Genomic DNA, 20802 nt, shown 5'->3' on the forward strand with positions numbered 1-20802 from the left:
CATATCGGAATGGTCAGAAAGTTAAAAACCAGGGAGAATGTGAATGAATTAATTAATGGTAGTAGAAAGATGGCAACCTTTATTACTTCAGTGATTTAGGAAAAATCCAGAATGTGGTTTCTTGAAGGGTCAGGTGGTAGAGATTTCACAGGAGTTGGGTAAGCCTGTGGGATTTTTCCAATGGCGAGCAAGGCTCGCCGAGGCCTAGTAGCAGCTGAGGCTGCTAGCAGCCGAGGCCTAGTAGCCTAGTAGCTAGGCTAGTAGCAGCCCCTGGTGTGGTATCCTATAAATCTTTCTTGTGGATGGAGACCCCTTGACCAATGGCCAGAGTCAGGATGATTCTAGAGAGAGGAGAAGTAAGAGGGAAGGACATAATTATTATGAAAGATGTGTGGACTGATCTCATGACCTGCTGTACATTAATTCAGCATTTATTTAGGAGCTATGCAGCCTGTCATTATACTCATATGAGGCACAGTACCAAACGTACTTCCCAGTGACTCCTCTAAATACCCCATCTGGCTTATTGATAAGGGGACATGAACTTAGAGAACCTTAAAAAGTACAAGGTACAAATGTTGCCCTTTCTCAGACACATGGGTGGGAAGGTGATAAAGAAGTATCTCAAGAAAAAGTGGGGTTGACTATAAAAACTAAAAGTGAACTAGCGCAAAGAACCTACTGGTCTAGTGTGGCCTGGACATTTACCATAATGAAAATGATGCTCTCTTCCAGGATCCTCAGGAACTAACAGAGAGTAGCATAAACTCTGGGCTAGGTAGCTAGCTCAGGGCCTACATGGTTCTGAATAATTCAGAATACTGGACCTGATGCATCAAAATCACCAGAAATTTCAGGTCATTGTGGTTAAGTTTTAAGGAGCCTAAAACACGAAGAAGGCTGATGATCTTCACATAGACTTTGCCAATGGGACATATAAATGGCTAGTAAACTAGTTAAACTAGTAAATGAATCTCCTGTGTATTCTACCACTTTGGGAATCCTAAAAGGATGACTCCTGACTTCAGCAAACATTGCTAAATTCAAGCACCCATTTCACTTTGCAAAGGGATTCTAGGGAAGCTTCAGGGCCATGAAATTCTCCAAACAAATAATTTCCTGGGGTATGGAGGTTTGGGTCATCCTAATCTTAGGGTAGCCAGGAAGGAGAACAATTACACTATCAGGATGAGGAAAGCTTCATCTTGATCCAGGGCTGCTCTAGATTACTCTAGATGGAGATAGGTTTAATCCCTCTTGTTCTTAGTGAAACTCAGTTCTTAAAGATCATTTCATTCACTTAATGTGTCATAAGCTATCTGTTTGGTTCATCGAAATTTGGCATAAATCAAAACTGCTAATCTGTCATTTCTTTAAGGACAATATATTGCAGAAACCACAGATCAGGGGTATCTCTTTTGTTCTTTGATTTCTCCCACCACTAAGAGCAGCTCTGAAATCATGTTCAACTCAACATTTATTAAACATTATATATTTACAATATACAAAGCACTGAGCGTGCTTAAGCAAAGAGGAAAAAGACCCAACCTTTATCCTCAAGAAGTCTGTACTTCAATAAGGAAGTATAAAAGTAACTATATCATGAGACAATAAAACAAGCACTCAAATAAGAATATAAATAAAGGCTTAAGGGAGCCCAGAAAAGAGAATATAAATTCAGCTGGAATTCCACGAACACTATAAATGCTTTTAAAGGTGATTTGGGGACTGTGTATGTGACTACAGATTTTAATTCATTTAAAGTAATTTAGTTCTTAGGGTGGACGAGTTAAGTTGACAGAGAAGTAGGGAGACCCTGGGCTTTCCACATCCATCAAACACAGCTGTGTTGAGGTCAGATCATGTGGAACACTTAGGAAATCGATCTGTGGCCTGGCAGAAAGATCTCCACAGTTGGAGGGAGACAGCATGGCAGGTGCAAGGCTTATTTTAACAAACAAATCAAAGCACACCTAGTTAAAGGTCCAAACACCACATGACAAGCAAGAAGGAGCTCTGATTGACCAGTGGGAAAGCGCAGCCAAAATGCAACAGCAGAATACACACAGCACATACCAGAAACACTTCCTGAAGCGTCAGGCTCTGGACAGTGTGAGACGCCTTTTAAATATAGCAGTACTCTCAGGTGCAAGAAATATAACAAGCTTTCAAAACACACACAAGACAGAAACATAGCCAAAATGGCAAGATGGAAGAATTCCCCCCCAAAAGAAAGGTCAAGAAGAAATCACATCCAGAGACTTGCTCAAAACAGATATAACAAGTAAGGGGCCCCTGGGTGGCTCAGTTGGCTAAGCATCTGACTTCGGCTCAGGTCATGATCTCACGGTTTGTGGGTTCAAGCCCTGAATCAGGCTCTGTGCAGACAGCTCAGAGCCTGGAGCCTGCTCTGGATTCTGTGTCTCCCTCTCTCTCTCTGCCCGTCCCCTGCTCATTCTCATGCTCATTCTCTCTCTCTCTCTCTCTCTCTCTCTCTCTCTCTCTCTCTCTCTGAAAAATAAGTAAACATTAAAAAAAGGTTTTTTTCAAAAAAAACAGATATGGGGTACCTGGGTGGCTCAGTCAGTTAAGCTTCCAATTTCTGCTCAGATCATGATCTCACGGTTCATGAGTTCGAGCCCCATGTCAGGCTCTGTGCTGACAGCTTGGAGCCTGGAGCCTGATTCAGATTCTGTATCTCCCTCTCTCTCTGCCCCTCCCCCACTCTCTCTCTCACTCACTCTCTCTGTCTCAAAAATAAATAAACATTAAGAAAATTTAAAAAATATAGAAGCAAAATATCTGAAGATGAATTCAGAACAGTCATATGACTACCAGCTGGGCTTGAAAAAAGCATAGAAGACAACAGAGAAACCCTTGCTTCAGAGATCAAAGACATAAAAACTAGTCAGGCTCAAATAAAAAATGCAATAACAGATGCAAAATTGACTGGATACAATCAAAATGAGGATTAAAGAAGCAGAGGAGAGAATAGGTGATATAGAAGATAAAATTATGGAAAACAATGAGGCTGAAAAGAAGAGGGAAAAAAAAACTATTAGATCACAAGAGGAGACTTAGGGAATTTAGTGATTCCATAAAATGGAACAACATCTGTATCATAGGATTCCCAGAAGAAGAGTGGGGAAAAGGAGCATAAGGTTTATTGGAACAAATTTTAGCTGAAAGGAAATCTGGGGAAGGAAACAAGTATTCAAGTCTAAGAGGCACAGAGAGCTCCTTTCAAAATCAACAGAAACAGGTCAACACCATGACATATCATAGTGAAACTTGCAAAATACAAAGATAAAGAGAATTCTGAAAGCATCTAGGGGCAAAAGGTCCTTAACCTACAAGAGTAGGCACACAAAGTAAGCAGCAGACCTGTCCAGTGAAATTTGGCAGGCCAGAAAGGAGTGGCAGGATATATTCAACGTGTTGAATGGGAAAATTATGCAGCCAAGAATTCTTTATCCAGAAAGGCTGTCATTCAGAATAGAAGAAGAGATTGAGTTTCCCAACAAACAAAAACTAAAGGAGTTCATGAACACTAATCCAGCCATGCAAGAAATTTTAAGGCAGACCCTTTGGGTGGAGAAAAAAAAGACTAAAGCAACAAAGACTAGAAAGAACCAGAGAACATCACTAGAAACATCATCTCTACAGGTAACAAATGGCACTAAATTTATCTTTCAATAATCATTCTGAATGTAAACAGACTAAATGCTTCAATCAAAAGACATAGGGTATCAGAATGGATAAAAAAAAAAAAACACCAAGATTCATCTATATGCTGCCTACAGGAGACTCACTGTAGACCTAAAGACACCTGCAGATGGAAAGTGAGGAGATGGACAACCATTTATCATGTTAATGGATGTCAAAAGAAAGCCAGAGGAGCCACACTTGTATCAAACAAACTAGATTTTAAAACAAAGACTGTAACAAGAAATGAAGAAGGGCATTATATCATAGTTAAGGAATCCATTCATCAAGAAGAGCTAACAATTGTAAATATTTATGCCTCTGACTTGGAGGTACCCAAATATATAAATCAATTAATAACAAACATAAAGAAACTCATTTATAATAATACAATAATAGTAGGGGACTTTAACACCCCATTTACAACAATGGGCAGACCATGTAAGCAGAAAATCAACAAGGAAGTAATGGCTTTGAATGACACACTGGACCAGATAGACTTAATAGATATATTCAGAACATTTCATCCTAAAGTAGCAGAATACATATTCTTCTCATGTACATGGAACATTCTCCAGAACAGATCACATACATGGTCACAAATCAGTCGTCAACAGTCGTCAACATCAATCATACCATGCATATTTTCAGATCACAACACTATGAAAGTTGAAGCCAACCACAAGAAAAAATTTGGAAAGCCCTCAAATACATGAGAGTTAAAGAACATCCTACTAAAGAATGAATGGGTTAACCAGGAAATTAAAGAAAAAAAATTCATGGAATGAAATGAAAATGAAAACACAGCAGTCCAAACCCTTTGGGATGTAGCAAAGGCAGTCTTAAAAAGAAAGGATACTGCAATTTGGACTTCTCTCAAGAAGCAAGAAAGATCCAAACACACTACCTACCTTACACCTAAAGAAGCTCGGAAAAAACAGCAAATAAAACTGAAAGCAGAAATAGATAATATAGAAACAAAAAAAGCAGTAGAACAGATCAACAAAACTAAGAGCTGGGTCTCTGAAAGAATAAACAAAATTGATAAACCCCTAACCAGACTCATCAAAAAGAAAACAGAAAGGACCCAAATAGATAAAAATCACATTTTTTATCACAGCTGACACCACAGAAATACAAACAATAATAAGGGAATACTACTAAAATTATATTCCAACAAACTGGACAATCTGGACGAAATGGACAAATTCCTAGAAACTCACACACTACCAAAACTAAAAAAGGAAAAAATAGAAAATTTGAACAGATCAATAACCAGCAAAGAACTTGAATCAGTAATTAAAAATCTCCCAACAAGGGGCACCTGGGTGGTTGAGTTGGTTAAATGTCTGACTCTTGGTTTCGGCTCAGTTCATGATCTTACGGTTCATGGGTTCAGGCCCCATGCTGGGCTCTGTGCTGACAGCGCGGAGCCTACTTAGGATTTTTTCAGGATTCTCTCTCTCCCTCTCTCTCTGCCCTACTCACACTCTCTTTCTCAAAATAAATAAACTTAAAAAAAAATCTCCCAGCAAACAAGAGTCCTGGACCAGATGGTTTCCCAGAAGAACTCTACCAGACATTTAAAGAAGAGTTAATACCTATTCTTCTCAAACTGTCCCAAAAGAATAGAAATGGAACAAAAGCTTCCAAACTCCTCCTACGAAGCCAGCATTACTTTGATTCCAAAACCAGACAAAGACCCCACTAAAAAGGAGAATTAAAGGCTAGTATCCCTGATGAACCTGGATGCAAAAATTCTCAACATGATACTAGCAAATTGATTTCAATAGTACATTAAAAGAATTATTTGCCGTGATCAAGTGGGGTTTATTCCTGGGCTGCAGGGTTGGTTCAATATTCGTAAATCAATCAATGTGATACACTACATTAACAAAAGAAAGGATGAGAACCATATGATCCTGTCAATTGACGCAGAAAAAGCATTTGACAAAATACAGCATCCATTATTGATAAAAACCCTCAACAAAGTAGGGATAGATGGAACATGCCTCAACATCATAAAGGCCGTATATAAAAGACCCACAACTAATACCAATACTGGAAGTCTTGGCCTCAGTAGTCAGACAACAAAAAGAAATAAAGGGCATACAAATTGGCAAGGAAGAAGTCAAACTTTCAGTATTTGCAGATAACATGATACTCTATGTAGAAAACTCAAAAGAATCCACAGAAAAAATGCTAGAACTGATACATGAATTCAGCAAAGTCGTAGGATACAAAATCAACATGCAGAAATCTGTTGCATTTCTATACACCAATAACAAAGCAGCAGAAAAAGAAATCAAGGAATCAGTCCCATTTACAACTGCACCAAAAACAATAAGATACTTACGAATAAACCTAACTAACAAGGTAAAAGATCCGTACTCTGAAAACTATAGAACATTCATGAAAGAATTGAAGAGGACACACAGAAATGGAAAAGCATTCCATGCTCACGGATTAGAAGAACAAACATTGTTAAAATGTCTCTACTACCCAAAGCAATCTACATATTTAATGAAATCCCTATCAAAATACCACCAGCATTCTTCATAGAGCTAGATAAAATAATTCTAAAATTAGTATGGAACCACAAAAGACCCCTAATAGCCAAGCAGTCCTGAAAAAGAAAAGCAAAGCTGGAGGCCTCATGATTTCACACTTCAAGCTGTATTACAAGCTGTAGTCATCAAAAACAGACACATAGATCAATGGAACAGAATAGGAAACCCAAAAATGGACCCACAACTATATGGTCAACTAATCTTCAACAAAGCAAGAAAGAATATCCAATGGAAGACTGTCTCTTCAACAAATGGTGTTGGGGAAACTGGACAGCAATATGCAGAAAAATGAAAACAGACCACTTATTTACAGCATCTACAAAAATAAATTCAAATTGGATGGAAGACCTAACCATGAGACAGGAAACCATCAAAATCTGAGAGGAGAACACAGGCAGCAACCTCTTTGACTTTGCCATAGCAACTTTCTACTAGACATGTCTCTAGAGGCAAGAGGGAAAAAAGCAAAAACGAAATACTGTGACTTCATCAAGATAAAAAGCTTCTGCACAGTGAAGGAAACAGTCAATAAAACTAAAAGGCAGCCTCTGGAATGGGAGAAGATATTTGCAAACAACATATCTAATAAAGGGTTAATATCCAATCTATAAAGAACTTATCAAACTTAAAACCCAAAAAACAAACAACCCAGTTAAGAAATGAAGACATGAACACTCTTCCAAAAAAGACACCCAGATGGCTAACAGACACATGAAACGATGTTCAACATCAACATTGTTGATGTTCAACATTGTTATTAGGGAAACACAAATCAAAACTGCAATGAGATACCACCTCACACCCGTCAGAATGGCTAAAATTGACAACCCAAGAAACAACAGGTATCGGCAAGGATGCGGAGAAAGGGGAACCCTCTTGCACTGCTGGTAGGAATGCAAACTGGTGCAGCCACTCTGGCAAAGAGTATGGAGTTTCTTAAAAAGACTAAAAATAGAACTAGCCTACAATCCAGCAATTGCACTATTAGGTATTTACCCAAAGGATACAAAATACATATTCAAAGGGGTAGGTGCATCCCAGCGTTTACAGCAGCATTATCAACAACAGCCAAACTATGGAGAGGGCCCAAGTGTCCATCGACTGATGAATGGATAAAGAAGATGTGGTATATACAAACAATGGATTATTACCCAGCCATCAGAAAGAATGAAATCTTGCCATTTGCAAGGACATGGATGGAGCTAGAATATATTATGCTAAGCAAAATAAGTCAATTAGAGAAAGTCATTATATGATTTCACTCATATGGGGAATTTAAGAAACAAATTAGATGAATATACATATGGGAAGAGGGAGGGGAGAGAAGAGAGGAAAACAAACCACCACAAGAGACTCTTAATGATAGAAAATAAACTGAGAGTTGACGGAGGGAGGTGAGTGGGAGATGGGCTAGATGGGTGATGGGTATTAAGGCGGGCACTTGTTGTGAGGAGCACTAGGTGTTCTATGTAAGTGACGAATCACTGAATTCTACTTTGAAACCAATATTGCACTGTATATTAACTAACTAAAATGTAAATAAATAAATTTTAAAAAATAAAGTAACTTGGTTCTTGCTCTCTTTTACTGTGGACTTTATTTTTTTAATTTTTTTAAGTTTATTCATTTACTTTGAGAGAGAGAGAGAAAAAGAGAGACAGCAGGAGAGGCAGAGAGAGAGAGGCAGAGAGAGAACCCCAAGCAGGCTCCGCACAGGGCTCAAATTCAGAAACCATGAGATCATGATCTGAGCCAAAACCAATAGTCAGATGCTCAACTGACTGAGTCACCCAGGCGCCACTTACTGTGGACTTTCAATCCATCTATATGTTTAACTTTTCAATTTTGCAAGCACACTCTTTCCTCGAGAAAAGAATATTGCCATTCACTAGGTGGCAATAAAGAACAAAGCTGTAAGTTACCATATATATTTAGAATCTAAAAAGTTCTGCCAATAAAATATGACAATTGCTACTTTCATTGTAATTTCTTTCAGGAAAACCCACCCAGTTTGGTCACGTGCATAGTAATTACAAAGGTCTTGGGTAAATGGGTGCCTCAGCTATCTTTTTGTGTGCTGTTTTTGTCCTTTTCAAAAAACCTAAAATAAAGGAATGGAGTGTTTAGAACATAAAATAGGAAAGAAACGGATTCAAAATTGTATTTTAAAAGACCTCAGTAAAATGTATATGTTGATCATATTCTTGTGTTTTTTTAAATTTTTTTTAAACATTTATTCACCTTTGAGAGACAGAGAGTAATTGGGGGGAGGGGGAACAGAAAGAGAGGGAGACACAGAATCAGAAGCAGGCTCCAGGCTCCAAGCTGTCAGCACAGAGCCCAATGCGGGGCTTGAACCCAAGAATCAGGAGACCATGACCTGAATGAAGTCGGACACTCAATTGACAGAGCCACCCAGGTGCCCCAAATTTGATCATATTCTTTAGTAGAAGGTCAGAAGATAATTGATAGAACTGTTGGTGAGTGCATAGCTATCTCAAAAAGGAAAACGCAGAACACACATTAAAAAAAAAAAATCAAGTTACACAAAATGAAATAGATAATCCTGAACAGTAATCATAGAAATGGAAGAGAAAAGGAAACTCAAGATATCATTTTATAAATTACCTTTCTTCTTGCTGTGATAACACCAAATATGGTGAGGTTACAGTAGAACTGGTATAATCCTGGTAATATGATTAACTTTTTCTGGAAAATAATTTGGCAATAGATAGTAAAAGCAGTACAAAATTCTTGGGGTGCCTGGGTGGCTCAGTCAGTTGAGCGTCTGACTGGATTTTGGCTCATGTCATGATCTCACAGCTTGAGATTCTCTCTCACCCTTGCTCTCTGCCCCTCCCCCACTTGTGCTGTCTCTCTCAAAATAAATAAATAAACTTAAAAAAATAAAAAAGGCAATATAAAATTTCAGACCTGTTAGCTCAAGGAGCCCAATCCTGGGAATTTATCCTAAAGGAGGAATTCAACCAAAGAATAAACCTGTAAATGTTAACATGTTGTCAATAGGAATGTCTATGATAGAAGGAAAGAAACTGGAAACAACATATATGCTTGGATAAGAAATACCACAATGAGAAAAAAAGCTGTCTCCATGTCTTTCAGAATGTAGACAGGACCAGAAGGACTTCTGGAGTCAGAGGTGAAACAGCAGAGAAGCAGCCCAGCAAGGACAGCCCTATGTAGAGCTCTGGTTCAGCCCTCTAGGCCAGGGAGTAACACTGATGACAAGGAGGGCAGTCTAGGAGAGGGACGAGCAGCTGAGCCCAACATGGAAAGAATGAGGACAGGTATAAAAGAAATGTTGAAAAATGATGGCAAGCTGCTAACGTTTGAGACAAGACAATGACAATATGGATCACCTGGGACACAGTGGCATCTCATCTAAACACCGTGTTAGTTATTACATACCAAAAGCCTTCCTTGTGTTTCTGTGCTTGTTTGTACTTTCCAAATTCTCTGCAATAAATACATATTACATTTATTATTATATATAATTATATGTTACATGTTATATAGGTAACATATTATTTACATAATTGGAAAAATGTTCTATGGAAAGAGTATAATAAAACACTAGAATCTATTCCTTGCTACTCAAAGCGTGACAGCTTGTTAGAAATGCAGAATCTTGGACTCCTGCACAGACCCAGTGAGTCAGAATCTGCAGGTTAACAACAAATTCACAGGTGGTTCCCACATGTATTTATAGTCTGAGAAGCACTGCTCTGGTTCCTTCTGCTCCACATCCCCCAAAGTGTGTGAGGCATGAGAACCTACCAGACTCTGCTGTGGCCTTCCTAGGTGCAGACATGTTGTCCCCACGCCCGAATTAGATGGGTAAAAGGCTTCTGCAGGTACTGAGCCTTGTGCCTTGAGAGTCAGGCAGAAGTTCTGATTAGTATCCTGGGGCCAGCACACAATTGTTGTTCACCTGGTCAAACACACAATGCAAAGAAATTTCTATTAGATTATTACTGATATTTACCCAGTCATTGTCACTCGATGACTTAATTCTTTGAATGCCACACTTATGCTAAAGTGGGGGTTGGGGATTCAATATTGAATGGATAAGAACTGACTACAGAGCCCGTCTTCAAATAGTTCATGTTCAATCTATAAAAAATCCTCAGATAGAATAAGCATGTTTTCTTTTCTAATCTTTGCCTGTAAATAATAGGCCTGTAAAATCATGGCACATTACTCCTTCTGGTTAAAACCTAGAGTACTTTTTGTTTGGCAACTTCTCCATTAACTACCTGCAAATGATATGGGATTGCTGTAATCTGAATCTAAAAGTTAATGTTTTGAAACATATTTTATTTTTTTAAATTTCTTTAAATGTTTACTTCTGAGAGAGAGAAACAGAGACAGAGCATGAGCAGAGGGAGGGGCAGAGAGAAAGGGAGACACAGAATTCTAAGCAGGCTCCAGGCTCTGAGCTGTCAGCACAGAGCCTGACATGAGGCTTGAACCCACAAACCATGAGATCATGACCTGAGCCGAAGTCAGACGCTTAACCAACTGAGCCATCCAGGTGCCCCTGAAACATACAAATTTTAGAATTTTGAGATATACGATGTTAAAAAAGATTATTTAAAACATGGATATAAGGCAAAAAGTAGGTGGCATGTCCTTTTAATGTTGACGTTGATATTTAACAGGCCCTTCCAAGGATTATCAATTATGTAGAGAATTGTTAACTACGACTCATTGTTTAAATCCTAGACTTAATAAAATTACATGTTAACCTATAGATTTTTCTTCTAGTAGGAAAGAGAACATCAGAGATTATCATCTATTGCCCTGTCAGACCTTAAACCAGCCTTTCTAAATCTAACCTAGAGTTCTTATTCTAACATTCATTCCAATTGCCTATAAAAATCTGGATCATCAAACCTTCTCTGAACTACTTTCACCAACTTCCTGGTTTCTTCATTAATCAATAAATTGAATACAATCTCTATCATGGTTTCACTTCAAATTTTAATGTGTCACACTTTTAATTTTATTTTTAAATGCTACTTTGACGAAAGGAAAAAAAATCTCTTCTTTTTAAAAGGACAGTGGTGGCCTCATGACTGGTACTGTGGTAATGGACTTCAGTGGTGAGCCTTCCTTGGAAGCAGACCTGAGAAGTTAAAGACCTCACTGGTAACTAAGAACCACTGAGAATAATGCCCAAGTTTCTGCCTTCCAAATACATGACTGAAAATATTTAAAATGATACAATCTTAACTAAAGACAAAAAAATGAATATTTTTTAGAAATTTTGCCAGACAATTTTAAGATGCTCTTTGGTAACGGGAGATACTCTTAATTAAATATCAGGGTTTAAATATGCTATACACTGGGGACGCCTGGGTGGCTCAGTCGGTTAAGCGTCCCGACTTCAGCTCAGGTCATGATCTCACGGTTTGTGGGTTCAAGCCTCATGTCAGGCTCTGTGCTGACAGCTCAGAGCCTGGAGCCTGCTTCTGATTCTGTGTCTCCCTCTCTCTCTGCCCCTCCCCTGCTCACGCTCTGTCTCTTTCTGTCTCTCAAAACTAAATAAATGTAAATAAATAAATCAAATAATTTAAATATGCTATATGCTGCATTCCACCAAATCAAACATATAAATGGTCCTGCACTCCAACAGCTCATCATCTTTATGTGAATACACACCCCCCCCACACACACAAGATCTCTCTAGCACACAGGTAAGTAGACTGAAATTCATATTAATCCATACCAACAGTCACCAGTATCAAATCTTTCATATAAGCCAGTACTTCTCCCAGAGCAAACAACTCTGATCAGAAACACATACCCATTTCTAGCATTTATTAGTGCAATGAGTTTGAGACAGCCTATAGAAATATAAAAATCAAACTGGATGAATTTCCCTTCTCTTACACTTGATCTAGTATATCGCAGGACAAATAGATAAAAGAATATCTTAATTAAGCTGATTAACATTTAAGTCAGTTTGTGAGTTGCAGCTACTATAGTAAATCAGCAACAGCATAAGATTATAAAATTCAACAAGTGTGTATTAAAGCCTAGAGGCTCTATAAAGTCTACAAAAGTAAATTACATAATAAAAAACAGAATCTTCACTTATTATAATGCAAAAGAAAACTTCTAAGGGAATATAGTGAAAGCTGCTACCATATTACCCACCTCCTCCAATGCTTGACTAAGTAAGCCCCCATCAGGGCTTCCCCCCATAATTTCTGTTTTTTATAATACTTTCTGGACTCATCTCCCCAAGTTGAACCATAAACACCTTGAAGGCAGGAATTTTAACTTGTTGTATCTTCAGTGACTAACACATTCTACACACTCAAGAAATGTTTGATGGGTTCACTAATTATTTAATTCCATGAAAAATGTGTATGCATCTGCATAGCATGCCAAGAACTCTGGGAAGTCCCAGAGGTCAGATCCCTAAATGAAAAGTTTCTCTCCCAACTCCTGAAGAAGTTTTCTACACTATAGAAAATCAAGGAATTAACCCTGAAAAGGGGGAAAACATTAAAAACTTATTACTTGCTTTGGGATACAGCACTGAGGACAGACAAATAAAGTTCCAATATGGCACAAAGTGGTCCCATGTGACCACAAGAGGAAGAAAACACGTGTTTGGTTTCCCAAGAAACAAATGCAGGACATTTTTCTTTAGGAGGTAGAGTGACACAGAAGAACCAATGAATACTGTACATATTCTCCAATGCTTAGTTAAGGTGCGATTGTCAGTCTGTCTCACATGCTCTCAAAACTAAAGCAGATGCCAGCAAAGGCCATTCCTGCATATCGGACTTTATGTTGGAAGCAAAATGCCAAAATATAGTTTGGAATGACATGCTCAGCACCTTGTCCTGACAATTCTAACCTCTAGGGCTGAGTACTTCCAATTCTTTTGAAAATTCTTCTCTGAGACCTGTGTTGGCCTAGAAAGAAGAGAATGAAAGAACTCCAAATGCCCAGTACTGAGTAACTACTGCCCTACCTGAAGTCCACCTCAGGTATAAGAGCTCTTTCCTGTGAACTCTGTATTTCCGGTGACTAAATTCTCAGGGCAAGCCTCTTGGACTAGTATTATGTAGCATGTTTTACGCCACTTAAGAATTGCTTTTAGTTTTGTTGTGTTTTTTAAAGGAATAGTGTTACTGCTTTTTCCAATTATAAAGATAACCAGTATTCATGTAGAAAGTGAAGTTCCCATCAGGAAATTTCACTTTTGATCAGTGGCTTACTAGTCACTCTGAAGTATGTGTGTGTGAGGGTTGCGGGGTACAAAGCAGGGAGGGATGAGGTGCTGAAGTGCACAAGAGCCGCTGGCAGTTCTGGCTGGCACAATCAGGCAAGAAAAAGAAATAAAGGTATTTGAATTGGGAAGGACAAAATAAAACTGTCTTTATTCACATGATTAAGATTTGTGTACATAATTATACCTCAATAAGGCTGATTTTTTAAAAGCCATAAAAAAAAGGGGCGCCTGGGTGGCTCAGTCGGTTAAGGGGCCGGCTTCGGCTCGGGTCATGATCTCGCGGTCCGTGAGTTCGAGCCCCGCGTCGGTCTCTGTGCTGACAGCTCAGAGCCTGGAGCCTGTTTCAGATTCTGTGTCTCCCTCTCTCTGACCCTCCCCTGTTCATGCTCTGTCTCTCCCTGTCTCAAAAATAAATAAAACGTTTAAAAAAAGCCATAAAAAGATAATCTACTTCAGTAAGAGTAAAATAAAACACAGAGGTGATTGTGCTAAAATGATTTTAAAAATCAAGTTATTAATGGAAGTTTAAACATTAAAAAGCTGTTATCCACCATCATGGAAATGAGAGAACTGTTACCCCTTCGCGGGTCCTTACCATCTTGTTTGTATTATAAAGCACTGGAAGTCTGTGTCAACAATGCTCAGTCACTTGCAACCCAGGGACTTACATAGTTACCATGAGCCACACTCTGAGCAAACACTTTTTCAATTATTAGAATGGCATTAGTAAAAATAACTACTTACTAACAACATTTGAAAATGACTTCATTACCTAGATGCTTCTGCTATTTAGGTGCCAAGATAAACAATCTTCTACTGCTTGTTTCATCCACGACATAACTTGCTTTGGCATCTTCCCTTGAACCTCCTGAACATCATATCCATCTGTCTGTTGTTCTTCTTTTTTTATCTTCCCTCTTACCTTCCTCTCGCTCTTTAGGAAATAAAGTTTGCCAGTAACTACATGAGAGTGCCTTCCTGTTTCAAAATATGTAGCTCCTGTACCTTTAATCAATAGACCTTGGCTTGTATATCCCAAGGAACTATTTATTTATAGGGTACAGCTGAGCCTTTCCATAACTAATATTATGTCAGTCACAAACATATACACATGACATATGTGTGCAGACAAGAGTTGACATAGCAGGCCTTAGGCTGCCACACTTAGAAAAACCTACTTGCAAGGGTGGCCCTTGGCTGTCATCTGGGAACTTTCCTGGCAAAGTCATTTCCAGGAATTGCCCTAAATGAGAAGTCATTTCCCTAAATGAGAAGAGTGACTCACTGTGCCTACACTGTATAAATGATGTGGTGTATGCTGAACATCTGTTTTCCTTCTGGACATCTGGAATTTCAGTGACCACCATCAGTCACACAAATACTGTGTGTCTTCATGACTGACCCCCAAGAAAGACCCTCAATGCCTAACCTCAGGTGGACATACTTCACAGGAGCTGTCACAATTTGTTGCTGGGGGAATTAAATACATTCTGTGTGACCCCACTAAGAGTGGACTCTGGAAAGCTTGCACATGGTTTCCTCCTGCAAAGGACTGAATGTTTGCATCCCTCCAAAATGCATATGTTGAAACCCTAATCCCAAGGTAATGGTATTTGGAGGTGGGGTCTTTGGGAGGTAGGTCGTGAGAGTGAGACCTCATGAATGGGACCATCAGTCCCATCAGACCACAAATACTGTGTGTCTTCATGACTGACCCCCAAAAAAGACCCTCAATGCCTAACCTAGGTAGACGTACTTCACAGGAGCTGTCACAATTTGTTGCTGGGGGAATTAAATACATTCTGTGTGACCCCACTAAGAGTGGACTCTGGAAAGCTTGCACATGGTTTCCTCCTGCAAAGGACTGAATGTTTGCATCCCTCCAAAATGCATATGTTGAAACCCTAATCCCAGTGTAATGGTATTTGGAGGTGGGGTCTTTGGGAGGTAGGTCGTGAAGAGTGAGACCTCATGAATGGGATTAGGGCCCTTACAGGAAGCAGAGAGCTCTCTTTCTACCAGTGAGGACACAACAAGAAGATGGAAGTCTGCAACCCGGAATAAAGTCCTCATCAAAACCTGACCATTCTGGCACTCTGATCTTGGACTTTTAGTGTCCAAAACTGTGAGAAAGAAATGTTTGTTGTTTAAGCTACTCTGTTTATGGTATTTTGTTGAAGCAGCCTGAACTTGGACAAAAATTGGTTCTGAGAAGTGCCAATTTCTCAGGAGTGCTGCTGTAATGCAGGAGTGCTTTAGAACCGGGTAATGGGTAGAGGCTGGAAGAGTTTCAAGGTGCATGCTAGAAAGAGCCTAGACTGCCATGAAAGGACTTCTAAAGGCAATTCTTGTGAGAGCTCAGGAAGCAAAGAAGAGTGCTACAGACAAAGTTTCCATTTGCTTAGAGAATACATAAGTAACCACGAATAGGATTTTGGTAGAAATATGGATGGTAAAGGTGATTCTGATGAGGTCTCAAACTAAAATGAGGAACATGTCACTGCACAATGTTAAAGGGTCGAGGGGAAAAGGTGGACAACATATATGAACAGGTAGAGAATTTAAGTAGAGTGACAGAAACTACTTTAAAAAAATCAAATGGAAATGCTAGAAATAGAAAACAATATCAGAGATAAAGGATTTCTTAGATGGGTCTATTAGAAGACTGAACACAGCTGAAGAGAAAAATCGTAAGCTTGAAGACAGGTAAATAAAGATGATCCAAAATGAAATAAGCAGATGAGTGAAAATCAGAAGATCGTTCAAAAGTAGTGGATCATTATCGAATGGCCTAATTTCTGTATAAGTGGAGTCACCAAAAGAGAGAATACCTGAGAAATGTCTATAATTAATATATGATAAGAAATCACAAATCAAAGATGTGTTCAGAACCTCAACTGGGGGGAGGGGGGAGTGTATGGATTACACACATCATAGTCCACATGCTGACAAACAAAGATATTGTGGGAATCTGGGAGGGACCTATGAAAAAACTGACAGAATTCAGGGTCAGCATACTTGCACTAAAAGGTGTTAAAAGAAGTTCTTCAAGAAGAAAAGTAGGCCACAGATGGAAATTTGAAGTTACATACCAAACATGTGGAAAATACCAAAAACGGTAAGAATGCCAAAGAATGGTAAAAATATAAAGGATTTTTTAATCTCTTTAAAAGATAATTGCGACTTCGGGTTTAGCTTTAATGGGCAAAGAGCTAGGAAGTCATCACTCTCATCTTTACAAGAAAAAAGATGAAGAAAGTAAAAATCAATGACTTTTCTTAGATCCACCAGCGGACTGAGGTGGCAGAGAAAATCGCCACCCCAAATCTGGAGAGACAGGCCGATACAGACAAGTGCTGCTGAGATCAGCTTACCTACAATAGAGGCATCAGAGCCGGTAGGGAGTAGGGAGAATTAAGCTCACTGCTTTTACAAAGTGCTGTAGGCTGAGCGTGGACTACTTTGAAAGTGAAAAACCCCTGAGGTGAAGGAGGTCAGAATGTACAGACTTCCAGTTATAAAGTAAACAAGCCCTGGAGGTGTCACATACAGCAGGTGACTAGAGTCAATAAAACTGTAGTGTATATTTGAAAGTTGCTCAGAGAATAGGTCTTGAAAGTTCTTACCACGAGAAAAGAATTATAATTGTGTGGTGACGGATGTTATTTAGTCTTATTGTGCTCATCTCCCAATATATACAAATATCGAATCATTATGTGGTTCAGCTGAAATTAATATAACATTCCATGCCAATTCTATCAATTCTTTAAAAAATGGGAAAAAGACAGAATTCGCCTAAAGGAGGGAAAGAAATTGACAATATGCCTTGAAAATAACCCAACATGATTAAATAACAGGAAAATGCAAAATAAAACTGCAGTAAGATACCACTACTCCCCCAACTAGAAATCCCAAAATTACAAAGGCTAAAAATTGGAAGTGTTGACAATGATTTGGAAAAATTACAAGTGTTGGCAATGATCTGGACAAATTATGTATTCTCACGTATAGTGGGAGAGTGTAAAATGACACAAATGCTTATAAGTAAAGTGTGGCAGTTTCTTTTTACATTACATATGTACTTACCACAGAAGCAACATGCTCACTCTTAGATATTTACTAAGAAAAATTTATTAAGCAAAATGAAAACTTACACGCACATAAAGACTTGTTCATCAATGTTCATAGCAGTGCTTTTCATAATAATTCCAACCTTAAAACAGTCCAAATGCCCCTCATTGGATGATGTATAATCATAGAATGGAATGAAATACTGTTCCAAAATAAAAAGGGGTGAAGTGAAAATAACAAACAAACAACTGAGGGTCCAGACTTGGAAAAGCCTCAATACTTATATGAATTTTAGCTCCAAGAACTCCGCTGGATTTCCATGAGAAAAAATATTTTAAAACATACCCTTGTGTTTTAGATGGGGGAGGGGAGAACAGCGTAACCAATTTGGGACAATTTGGACAATAGGGACAATTTGCATTGTCCCTAAAGCGTTCTCCATAACAAAAGCCTGCACTCCAAGGAAGAGTACTTGACTAGAGCTTTATCTGACCTGGGGGAAGAGCAACCGCCAACTCTAGCCTCCTCTAGCCATCTGTCTTAGGTAAAGAGATAAGAAAAGAGACTAATCAACCATTCAGAAAATCACAACCTAAGGACTCAGGCCCACCAAAAATACAAGATCTAATCCTAAAATTACACAATGCTTTTCTTCCTCAAAGCCCTACCATATCATCTAGGCTTCAGTATGCTAGCATATGTTAGCAGTGCATTATAACTGAAAAAGTTGCAAGCTGCAAGTTACAAACTCCATGTAAGGAGGAGTTCTTAGGAAAACCTAGAGACAACAGAGGTATGGAAAGATTTTTTTTTTTAAAGAAAGAAAAAGAAAGAAGAAACTAGAAGAAACTGCAAGCTCTGACACCTACAGCTATAGGAAACATTAGACAAGAGTCCAGTTTCCAGCCAGACTGACACAAAATCTCACTCTAAAAGCCTAAAGGAGTGCCTGGATGGCTCAGTTGGTTGGGCAGCTGACTACAGCTCATGTCATGATCTTGCAGTCTGTGAGTTCGAGCCCCACGTGGGGCTCTGTGCTGAGAGCTCAGAGCCTGAAACCTGCTACCAATTCTGTGTCTCCCTCTCTCTGCCCCTTCCCTGCATGCTCTCTCAAAAATAATAAACATTAAAAAAAAATTTAAAGCCTAAGGACCTCAGTTCTTATTACTCAAATACTATGTCTGACTTTCAAGAAAAATTACAAAACATTCTAAACAAGCAAAATAAAAACCTTACCATCTAAAGAGACAAAGCAAGTTCAGAACTAGATTCCAATATGACACACATATCCACTAGGGATTTAACAAAAACTAAGAGCTCTAGGAAAAAGAAGTAATAATGTGTAAGAATATATGGGTCATGGACACAAACAGATGGCAAACTGTAAAAACAAATAAATAAATAGGAAATGTCCAAAGTAAAAAACACTGTAACATAAATGAAAAATGCTTGTGATGAACTCATCAGTAGATTGGGCATGGTTACAGAAAGAATCAGCAAGCTTGAAGACACGTCAACAGAAACTTCCCAAACTAAAAAGAAAGAGAAAAAAGAAGAGGTGTGGGGGATAGAACAAAATATATAAGAACTACTGGACAATTTTAAGAAGTGTAACATATGTATAATGGGAATGCCAGAAGGAGCATAAAGGAAGAGAGGGAGGGAAGAAGAGAGGGAGGGAAGAAGGTGGGGAAGGAAGGAACAGAAATACCTGAAGTAAAAATAATCAAGACTTCCCTCAAATTAATGACAGACATGAAACCACAGAACCAAGATGCTCAGAAAACACCAAGGAGGATAAATATCCAAAGCATATTATATTCAAACAGAAGAAAACCAAAGACAAAGAGAAAATCTTGAAAGAAGTGAGAAGGGGGGTAAATACAATACCTATAGAGGAACAAAGACAAGATTTACATCTGATTTCTTGTAAGAAACCACACAAACAAGAAGACCATAGAGTACTTTAAATGATGAAAGGAAAAAAAAAAAACCCAATTTAGAATTCTGCATACAGTGAAATTATCCTTCCAATGTGAAGGAGAAATAAAGACTTGCTCAAACAAACAAAAACTAGAGGACTTTTCCCAGACCTCCACATAAGAAATTTTAACAAAGTTCTTCAAAGAAAGGAAAAGGCCAGAAACTAAGAACATCACAGAAAGAATAAATGAAGGTCAAGCAGAATCTCTTGTTTTTCCTCTTCCTAATTGATCTAATAATTTTTCAAGTAATAATGGCAACAATGTACTGGCTGATTATAGCATATGGATAAATGAAATGAATGGCAGCAATGTCATAAGGGATAGGAGGGAAAAATTGGGACTACTGTGTAATAAGATAAATATGTAAGGCAAAATGGGAGTACCCATGAAACAGCATAATGTTATTTGAATGTAGACTTACATTTATTATAAATGTATACTGCAAACACTAAGGTAACCACTAAAAAAATTAATTTTTTAATTAAGAGGACAGAAAATGATTTACCATAAGTGACTGACCACAAAATGATCAATTAAAATCAAGGAAGGCAGAAAAATGGAGGAAGATAAAGAAACAAAGAACAAGTACAAGTAGAAAACAGTTACAAACACAGTAGATATTAACCCCACTATATTATTATCACTTTAAATATGAAAAGTCTAATAAATACATTCACATGTCAGAGTAGACTTTTTAAAAGCCTCCAATATAACTTGTCTCTCAGAACCCCACTTTAAATATAAAGACGAAGATAGATTTTTTAGATAGGGAAAGAAATAGATATAGCATGCTAACACTAATCAAAAGGAAGCTAGAGTATCTATATTAATCTCAGGCAAAGCAGACTCCAGAACAAGGAAAATTACCAGAGACAAGGGGTGGCACTGCATAATGATAAATCGTCCATCCTCCAAGAGGATATAACAATCCTTAACAGGTACACATCTAACAAAGTGTCAAAATATGTGAGGCAAAAAGTAATAAAACTACAAAGAGAAATAAACAAATCCACTATTTTAGTTATAGAAATCAGCACCTTTCTATCAGTAGTGGACAGATTCAGCAAGCAGAAAATCAGTAAGGATACAGTTGAGCTGATCAACACAAGCAATCAACTGTATCTAACTGACATTTATCAAATACTTCCTTCAACAATAGCAGAATAAGCACTCTTATCAAGCTTACATGGAACATTCA

General features: G+C 38.3%; 1 protein-coding gene across 1 annotated transcript in view; it reads right to left on the reverse strand.

Annotated features, from left to right (window-relative positions):
- The window catches only part of PTPN20 (protein tyrosine phosphatase non-receptor type 20), a 90511-nt gene extending 80286 nt beyond the window's left edge, over window positions 1-10225 (reverse strand). The window contains exons 1-2 of the mRNA XM_043596806.1: window positions 10074-10225; window positions 9705-9752 (exon numbers count right to left, since the gene is read on the reverse strand). Coding sequence (XP_043452741.1) covers window positions 9705-9752; window positions 10074-10107 — 82 coding nt within the window. The 5' untranslated portion in view covers window positions 10108-10225. The remainder of the gene's footprint in view (window positions 1-9704; window positions 9753-10073) is intronic.
- Between the last annotated feature and the right edge of the window lie 10577 nt (window positions 10226-20802).

The sequence above is a fragment of the Prionailurus bengalensis genome, chromosome D2 (assembly GCF_016509475.1).
Source record: "Prionailurus bengalensis isolate Pbe53 chromosome D2, Fcat_Pben_1.1_paternal_pri, whole genome shotgun sequence".
NCBI lineage: Eukaryota > Metazoa > Chordata > Mammalia > Carnivora > Felidae > Prionailurus > Prionailurus bengalensis.